Raw genomic sequence first — 9669 nt, forward strand, 5'->3', positions numbered from 1 at the left:
ATGGGAATGTCGACCAAGGAGAACCGCCAAATCTTCTTCCAACAACTAGAATAACAGATCCTAGCAATCCAACGGACAAGAGCACAACAGAGGGCAACCAACAACGACAAAACTAATGAACAACCACCAGCCCTAAGCCCCTAACCACATCCAGCATAACACAAAGAATTAAACCTAGATGAGCAAAAGGACAATAAGTCTGATAAGGCCAAAATAGTAACACGAGACCTAGCTGAACATCAGAACATCACAAATCTAGTAGAAACAGAAGAGTAACCAAAGAATCAAGAAAGAAACCTCTCCCATGTTGCTACAGTGGCAATGGCAGCAAGAAATAGTGTGATTTGGTGGCGTATCGCAAGATGGGACGAGGCCTCCGGGCGTTTCGCAACCTCTTTGGGTTCAAGCAGGAAGGTCGACAACCGGCGACGCTCCGTCAACGTGGTAAGACAGGAGGGTCTGATGGCTGGTGGCTGGCGGCGAATAGGAGGGGCGGCGATGGCGGCCTAGAAGAACTCGATGGTGAAGGGCTTGGTCGTCTGGGCGAAGGGGAAAGCGGGGGCGTGGGCTGCAGCCCCGCCTTATGCAGTTCCACGGCGACCCGCACTCGTGCCAAGCGTGGAGGAGATGGGGACCAAGACCAAGGCGAGCCCGCGCCGGTAGGTGGTTGCCTTGGCTCGAGTGTGGTTTGCCACAAGCTTGTGCTCGACCTCTTGTGTGGCTGGTGACTGCTGGGGAGGAGAGCGAAGCACCAAAATCGACATGCTTCTCCGTTAGAGCAGCGGTGCCAGGTGCAACATCCGCTCGACAAGTGGGTAGAAGAAGGGACGGGTCGTGGCGGAGAGGATGGTCATGGCATGGGTTCCCAGTCTCTCACCCAATCGGTCGATCTCCTCGCCCTTACGCCCTTGCAAGTGCTCCAACATGTACTATTAAAAATGATGTGGCAGAGCAATTAAAGAGGAAAGCGAGTATTACGGTGACCCCAGGAAGAAACAGTGCTAAGCACGAGAATCTATGTAAAATGACTACCAACCAATACATGAAGGAGTTTAATTATTATAAAAAAATTCCATGAGGAAAATTTAGATACAAAAGTTAAGCACCTATGCATTGGGGAGACTGGTTGCTAAGATTTTTTAATGCACTTAGCACCTCATCTAAGCACCCATGCATTGGAAGAGGCCTTAGCCGCAATGCAGCCACCCACAGCACGCCACGAAAGGAACATCATATGAAACCAAGTAAATGCCCTTGGCAGGTAGCTACATTTACACGCGGTGGCACGATTTATCATGCACAAGCAGACAACACCAGGCATATCCGCCCCCGCAGTCACTAACGGGTACAGCCCACCACACCTGGCTCCCATGTGTCATTGAGAGTCAGCGCGGCAGCGTGGGTGTAGCGAGTTTGGACACTATTCATTGATTGTCACACCAGACTCGATCCAACGGTCAGGATCGTTCCGTCTGAAGATCCAACCCTCAGAAGGCTCAAGTTCTTGCAAGACTCTTAACAATGGGATGGTGATACACAAAAATTGTATATAAGCAATGTGCACCATATTAACATCAAGGCTGCTCTTAAATAAGAAAGTCACACATAATATATTAAATATAATTTGCCATTTAGCAGCGTCTGCCGTGGAACAAACGCTGCTAAAACTATTTGTTCTCCGGTAGAGCACTAGCTGTGTTTGCCGGCAAACAAACGATGCTGGTAAAGGTTCCACATTTAGGTATTTAAACACAACCATTTGTCTTTTGCCTTCCTATTTATATGAATAAATAGTTTTAGTATATGCTTAACAGTTAATTAACATAATATTCGAAAACCACCAAAAAATCATGAAATCTTAGCAGCGTTTTAGTGATACTAGACGCTGCTAATGTGCATGCTAGCTGCGTTTCATTGCTCCTAAACGCTGTTGTCGTTGTTTCTTTTGCCTTCCAACTTGTATGAACAGATAACTTAGTGTGTGAACTACAAATTAGAAGACAACAACTTAATTTAAAAAGGATTTCTAAATAAATATATGAATTAAACCAACTAACCTTACTAGCATAGGCAGATAATATGAACGCTGCCAGTAGTGTACCTACCCTCAATGTTTAGTTTCCTTGGACGCTGCTAGTTGTTTACATTTGTACGCAAGCATGCTGCATCACACTAGCAGCGTTTAAAATCTCCGGATGTTGCTAGTCATCATACGATCTACGACGTTCCCCCGCCGTCTGGACGCTGCTGGTATTTTGGAAACATAGTTGCTGCGTTCTTGTTTGTCCAGACGCCGGAGACAGGAAAATCCTTTAATGGGTTTTTCTACTAGAGTTAGCGCATAGGCTTTAAGGCGGAATAAAAAATCGTGTCAGGCCCATGTATGAAAACCATCTGGAAGCTTGTTTCTGTACTAGCTAGGGTCTCTTTGTCATTATGATGCAAATAATCATATTTATTTAACTTGATGCAAGACAACGAGGTCAAAGTCATCAACAAATAATATACATAATATGGACCACTATGACAGAACCATTGCAAGATATGAATTCAACACATATGCGACTAAATCGACTTCTTTAGCAATAACATCTTCAAGAAGAGAAGCACGCCGTCGTGCCCTCGTCATGTCCGGTTAAACCCTGACATCCCGAGAAGTCTGATAAGCGTTCCAATTGGTATCTGAATCAATTAATTTTGTCGTCCTGTGTTCTAAGTCGAATGTGATAGCCCAGTGGGAACATAACATCCGCGCTACGAAATGCATCAGCTCCTTTGATTTCTTCCCATCTGTGTAGAAAGGTAAAATTACAAACTGCATATCTACAAGCACGGTGCATGATCTAATTGAAGGCAACATGCTTTGAGCTGCAAAAAGTATGCACCTATACTCCATCACCAAAATATGGAGGGTAAGTGTTACAAACAGCTTGACAAACTCTGCGGCAGGACATGCCCTGATGCCTGCTCCGAATGGCAAGAAATTCTTCAACATTGTGCTGCGCTTTGACTCATCCTGCATTTTCATTTCCAAATTTATTTACACCCACAACGTTAGTTCCAACAGAATCTCTAGGGTAGAAATTTGGGAATATAATTAAAATAATGAAGCCATTTCAATGTCTTCACTAACCAGCCACCTCCATGGGTTAAATTTCAGTGGGTCTTCGAACAATTCTTCGTTGAGATGAACTGCCATGGGGTTCACAATGACCTGCCACCCGGCTGGAATTGTGTAGCCTGCGGGAAGAACGAATCAACACATTTCTATACAACTCTACTGCTTTGTTAGTGAACAAAAAAATTACTATATTGCGTTAATGTTTATGAGTGTTCACCGTTCACTTGTACATCGGTGAGAGTTCTTCTGAATATTCCAACTACGGCATTGCTTATTCGAATAATCTCATTGGTCACCTTCAGTTGAAAAGGAAAATTTAGTCAGACTTAGAAACTACCGGTACTGGTGACGAATCCAGTTGTGATGCGTGCAGAGACTATATATAGTTGCATATAAATATATTTAGAGTGTAGATTCACTCATTTTTCTCCGTATGTAGTCCATATTGAAATCCCTAAAAGGTCTTATATTTAGGAACCAAGAGAGTAGTATATAAATTAAACCCGAGTAGAGGGAATGGAGTACCAGCGATGAATCCAGTTATGTTCAATGCTTTTGAATGTTTACCTGATTAGTGAATGTTAATGACTTGTACTCCTCCCATGTGAGCCCAGAGCACCCACCCTTTCGATCCTTGAGCATAGCTCGGTTCTCTTTCTGTGTGATGAAGTGCAAGTTTCAAGATGTTACTGTTTTGCTTGTCTTGAGGATCTTATCTTTCTACTCGATCATTGTGTTTCATTATATATGTCGTGGGTCTACAAGCATGAGTAATACAACTAAAATCTTGATAATACTACTAGTATATATATAAAGTATGACATAATTAATACAACCAACCTGGAGGGCATGGACAACGTCCGGGTTGTCATGGAGTGATTTGAATGCTACAGCGATTATTCCTGATAACGTGAAGACGCTGGAGAACAACAACGTGGAGACCAAATCAACAGCAAAACTCTCACTTATTAATGGCCCTTCACCCTGCAGCTCTTGGACAATTACGTCAAGGAGGTCGCCATGTTTCTTCCCTGGTGTACTTAACCTCTCCGCCAACGTATCCCGTAGTATCTTCTGCACATTTTTCCTGGCCTAAACGCGCAAGCATATTATTAATTAAAGTATCTCTTAATTGAAGGCTATACAAGTAGAGTAGGGCATTTTAATCCAGGTTTCTCAATCAAAACTCAAAATATAATTGAGCAGTTGAGATCTTGCAAACAAACAATTTGTATACGGACCTGCATGCATCGGTAAAATGGTGTCCCTGGGAAATATATTGGAAAGGAGAACAAGCCTGAGAAAAGCGCATGGAACTTGTCCCTCAGTTGTCTTGACTTGGTGGAATCGAAACCAATGCACCTCCTCGTCACCATCTCGAACAGAAGCTGCAATATATATCAACAAATAGATAAATAGATAGATAGATAGATAGATAGATAGATAGATAGATAGCATCCTCATTTGTATATACACCATTCATGCATGCAGCTGGATGGAGCAACTCAAATTATAGAAAGGAGAAATGGGATTGAAACCAAGGGCAAGGCAGGCACTTACGTCAGGCGCACCGCCGCGCACGTCGACGCTCGGCATGGTGGCCCATGCAGCAAGGCGCTCCCTGACGGCGCCCTCCATCTCAGGAAGGAGCACCTCTCTGAGGCTTTGGAGGCCGAGCAGTGTGAAGGTGCATCTACGGACGAACTTGTGGATTGAGCCATGGAAGGCCTGGATGCTCTTCTCACCGAATATTTTAGTCACTACCCAAGGGTACCCGATACTGAACAAGGTGTCCTCGTGCTGAAAAACAAATCGATTCACCTCTGCGTCGGTGGAAATAACTACAGGCTGACCCAGCAAGCTTGTCTTGAAAACCGGGCCGTACCTGCACAAACAGTAATTAACCCGAAGCACTTGGAGAATCAGGTCGATCGTATGTTTACTTTTTTTCAATGATGATGAAAAATGACAACTAAATAATAGTAGTATGACATCTCCATTAATTCAACAAGTGGTACGGTACCTTTTCATCCTTAGTTTCAAAAAGTCTGGGATGTCCAAGGAAGGGCTTGCCTTGAGGAAGTCCAAGGTCTCACCAATAATTGGCACTCCCATGGAGCCGGGAGGAAGAACCCCGTTGCAAACTGGGTTAATCCATCTGTATACCCAGTGTAATAGCCATCCAATCACAAGTATGACCCCATAGAAAGCTACATATTGAGCAACAGAAATGTCCATCTCCAAGTCCAACTAGTAAGGAAATGAGGGGTGCAGTTATTAGTTGTGTGCGGACCGTACATGCTCATATACTCAAATGTGCAGTTATTAGTTGTGATATGATCTTTATTGGGACAAACTTCGCTAATTTTTTGCAGGTCATCTACAGAGCTACTGCTTGGATCCGTGTGTCGTCGTTACTCACTCATGCGGACTTCAGGGAGCCTTTGGATATTGGGTTCAACCGCTGGGAGACGGTAGCACGGGCTATCTTCAGCCGATTTGGATGGCGAGTTAATAATAGGCTAGGTGTGTAGGCATCGTAGTCGTTTTCGCCGAATGTGGCACATTACAGATTTATTTTTCTCTTTGTTCGGTTTATGAGCTGCATTGGAACTTAAGACCTTGTTACACATTTTAATAATATGGCCGTTTGCATCTATTGATGCAAAGGCCGTAGGTAAACCTCCTTTTCTAAAAAAAATATACTCAAATGTGCTCAAGTCCATGTACATACACTAAACTACACCATGGCAAATGTGCGGGACAAGTAGTTTTAAAGGGAGTACATACACTAAACTACACCATGGCAAATGTGCTCAAGTTAATTAGTACTCCATCCCTTCCGGTTTAGAGGGCTTATCTTAAAAAAATTGTTTTTACGTTTTATAACTCTCAATTTATTGCCTCATACACTACCAGAAACAGAAATATTCCTATGAGCCGAAAACCGACAGGAAAATAGGGTTTACCGACAGGGAAAGTATTTCCTGTCGGCCAACCGTCAGGGTTAGCCGTCAGGCATAGCTCGACAGGGAAATTATGATATGCCTGTCGGCTGGCCGACAGGAACATTTTTCCTGTCGGTTTTCATTGTTTCTCTGACGGTTTTGGCCTCACAGGGATACACGGTCGTCAGGTTTGGTAAACCAGGTAAATTTCATATCCCTGTCATACATAACCGCCAGGAAAAAGTGAGTCCAATGAACAAAAAAAAATCTTAGAATTGATGGTCTTACACATAGCTATTTTATTACTCTGAATGTTTAGAACAGAGAAACATCACTATCAATAGCTTCCATCAACCATGGAGTTAAAATTCACATACATCGGATACAATTCCATCAAATTTACATACATGAATCAAAAGAGAATGAAAACAGAGGCGCAACATCTAAAAACACTAGTGCATCAACTAAATATTCACAGCGTGAGACCTCTTTTCATAATGTTTGGTTATAGCTTAAGTTGCAAGCTTCTCTTCAAGGTTACCCTGCAGTGGACATAAATGAACTTGTACAAAAGTGCAAGTGTCTCGCATAAAAAAAAGTGCAAGTGCCAACACTTAGATACAAAAAGGTGACAACAAACAGGAACAATATCTATAAGATATAATAAGCATAATCGATCTGATATCTCAGTTTCTCGCAATAACAGTGGCATATATACACAACTTGTTTTTGTCACAGCAAAGTTACCCAATTTTACAGCTATATGGAAAAAATAATGGAGTAATTTGTGATACAATCATATCTCAGATTTATACAAACCATGCAACTGAAAAAATCCATTCAAATGACAAACTAACCACATGCTTCTGGATTAGTTAGAAATATTTATCAGCTAACAGTCTGGATTGATGAGATATTAGAGGCTTCTTGCAAGTCAGGCTCAAATCACAGTACCAATGTGAATACTCTTAAGTGCAAGTGCTCAATGATGCATCACCACAAAATTGTATGGTAAGAAAATAACAAGGAGTTAAGTCTAACCATTTCAGATGTTCGAGAAAAATGGGCAGAGTCATCATCATCTCCATAACAGTAAAAACCAAAGGTTATGCAATTATTCAATAATGTAACAGCAGGGAACAGTACCTCTTTATTCAGAAGAATAAGTAGAATCTCTTGCCTTTATTGATAACCTTAAAGTCCTGCTTCAGCCTCCTTGTTGTGATGATCCTATTCCGTGTAATTTCCATGCAACGGATCATTGGTCCCTAAATCATAACATAATGAAAGAGCATGAAACCAAAAGGATCATTGGTGAGACAATAATACATTTTTACAGTACTGCATGGTGAGACAATAAAGGGCCCAAAAGAAATAGAAAGGGGTAGTTTGCAGATTAAACCAACATAGCAGCTACTGGCTCAATAATGTTGATCTGAGGATGTTGGGCACACTGAACACAGCACGGTATGTTTTAATATACACAAGGCAACTTGATTTGATAATTATTAATGATACAAGTTTGGAGACCAGGGTGAAAGCAAAAGTAAAAATACCTTTATAAGAACAAAAGCTCTTGCATCTCTCGTAGATCCCGAATCTTGAATTTTGCTCCTACTCAAGATGGATTGCAAACTAAAAAAATCAGACCTCAAATAGGTGTTGACCAATATTTAATTTATAGGTTGATGTGCATACAACAACAAAATATGGAAGGGATTAGTACCACTTCATTTGGAAGAATATTATTCAATTTCTTACATTGAGTGATAATGTGTGATGTTTGTTCAATTCTTCCTAAATCAAAAAATAATGAAAGAGATTAAATCAAAGGGTATGGACAAACAAATTAGAGAGCAAAACTGTTACATACTCGACAGTCAGACAATAAAAAAATCATAAGGAAATAGAATGGAAAGTAACATTAGGAGTTTAAGACTGAACAAATGTAGCAGCTATTGGCTCAAAACAGACCAGATGATCTTGAGCATACTAGACATCGAATGTTATTGTAATATATAGGAGAAAACATGCCATACAATTATTCATGATAAATTTTGGAAGGGTGAAAGCACAAGTAAAAAACCTTATGCACCGTCTGTACCAACACAAGACAAAAAAAATAGTTTATGTATAGAACCTGCTAATGTCTTTTTCATGATTCTTATTTACTGCTCGATCTTGAGAAAATTAACTGAGAAACCAATGTTCTTTGTTACTTCTTACTCTAGTTTCAACTTCCGGTTACATGTTGATACACAAAATACAAATATTGGAAGGGGTGACCCACAATTACAAAACCAGAAAAGAAGATATGCAGAGCTATATTTGAGAAACCAGTGATATATTAAATGATAACAAGCATGCAGTGTTGTCCATTACCTTTACAATTAACAGTCCAACTCTGTTTCCCTCCTCTGAAGAAGTGATTTTTTAGGAGTCCTGTAACCTGGAAGATGAAAATCAAAATATATCGGACTTTCTAAAAGCAGTTGTGGTTCTAGCTAGTACTACTAGTAGAATCTCTTGCAGACATACGGTTGCAGAGGAGAGACATCAACTACCTTGGCCTATTCAAAACCAATGTCTGTATAGAGCCATTTTCTTCTACCAGTACCCAGCAAATGAGGAAGGAGACCATTCTCGTTATTTTCTGGTGATTAGAGTCGGGGGTACTCACATATGAAATTAATCAGGAAATGGAAACAAATCCTAAAGAAGGGAAAATAAGAAGAAAAAAATGGATCTGGAAGGGTGGTACCTGGATGGAAAGGGGTGGCACTCATAGAAGGATTCGATGGCAATCAATTGACGACATTAGCAGGTACTTTTACGGCGACCCTCCGGAGGTAGAGGCGAAGTTGACGGCCATATCCCGGAGGCGGCCGTTCCTTGTTCGGCAACCCAGCGAGTATAGCGAATGGGGCGGGAGAGAGGTTGGCGGAGGCGCATCCGGCGACGAGGGATCTGGGGCGCAGCAGGTTGGCGACGGATATCGGGCGCATCTGCGTAGAGACGACGAGGGATCTGGGACGCCGATGGCTGGCGGCGACCAGATCTGGGATTTGGGGGCGCCGCTGTCTGGCTCGGGTGGGGAATGACTGGGATTTTTTCACTGTGGCTTTATTCCAAGTTTTTCAACTGGTGAGCGGCAGCCCAAAAATTAGTTCGGCGGCGGGACGGGCTTTGTTTTCGCGCGCGTGGCTGGATTCATGGCGGCAAACCTGGGCTTCATTTTCGCTGTGGGTTACGCACGCCAGGGATATTGGTTAGTCCTGTGGGCCGGGCCAGGACCGACAGCAATATTGTTTTTTCTGTGAGTTTTTGCCTGATGCACAGGAATATGGCCCATTTTCCTGTGAGCTAGTGCGGGCCCGACAGGAAAAGTTATAACACACAGAAAAATTTCAGTTTCTGGTAGTGATAAAAGGTAAATATATGAGCCGGCACTGACATAATTTGAGGACCAGAGGGTATTGAGCGCATAAATTTCTTATTTCCTGAAAAGAACTACTCCTTCCGATATCCATAATAATTGTCGTGGTTTGAGTTCGAATTTTAACTAAAACCACGACAATTATTATGGATCGGAGGGAGTAG

General features: G+C 42.1%; 1 protein-coding gene and 1 long non-coding RNA gene across 3 annotated transcripts; both read right to left on the reverse strand.

The window, feature by feature from the left end:
* Window positions 1-2687: 2687 nt before the first annotated feature.
* LOC119306912 (cytochrome P450 87A3-like) lies at window positions 2688-5359 on the reverse strand. The gene is made up of 9 exons (XM_037583003.1): window positions 5145-5359; window positions 4682-5006; window positions 4363-4509; window positions 3962-4213; window positions 3689-3778; window positions 3339-3417; window positions 3134-3240; window positions 2886-3016; window positions 2688-2790 (listed from the first exon to the last, which is right to left on the reverse strand). The coding sequence occupies exons 1-9, from the start codon at window positions 5357-5359 to the stop codon at window positions 2688-2690; spliced, it is 1449 nt and encodes a 482-aa protein (XP_037438900.1).
* Window positions 5360-6467: 1108 nt separating this feature from the next.
* On the reverse strand, window positions 6468-9135 carry LOC119306697. 2 transcript variants are annotated; one of them, XR_005149003.1, is made up of 6 exons: window positions 8831-9135; window positions 8634-8722; window positions 8452-8518; window positions 7626-7683; window positions 7216-7337; window positions 6468-6611 (listed from the first exon to the last, which is right to left on the reverse strand). It is a non-coding gene; the product is annotated as an uncharacterized LOC119306697 (long non-coding RNA). The 2 variants fall into 2 exon arrangements; XR_005149002.1 differs by lacking the exon at window positions 8831-9135 and having other exon boundaries at window positions 8634-8813.
* Between the last annotated feature and the right edge of the window lie 534 nt (window positions 9136-9669).

The sequence above is a fragment of the Triticum dicoccoides genome, chromosome 5B (assembly GCF_002162155.2).
Source record: "Triticum dicoccoides isolate Atlit2015 ecotype Zavitan chromosome 5B, WEW_v2.0, whole genome shotgun sequence".
Lineage (NCBI taxonomy): Eukaryota > Viridiplantae > Streptophyta > Magnoliopsida > Poales > Poaceae > Triticum > Triticum dicoccoides.

What these genes read in the sequence shown, in the direction of transcription:
- LOC119306912 (XM_037583003.1), bottom strand. Translation starts at nt 5,359, where the DNA reads ATGGACATTTCTGTTGCTCAATATGTAGCTTTCTATGGGGTCATACTT. An exon ending in TTGAAACTAAGGATGAAAAG is followed by an intron (nt 5,007 to 5,144) that starts GTACCGTACCAC and finishes CTGTTTGTGCAG; the next exon opens with GTACGGCCCGGTTTTCAAGA. An exon ending in TGCGCGGCGGTGCGCCTGAC is followed by an intron (nt 4,510 to 4,681) that starts GTAAGTGCCTGC and finishes TATATATTGCAG; the next exon opens with CTTCTGTTCGAGATGGTGAC.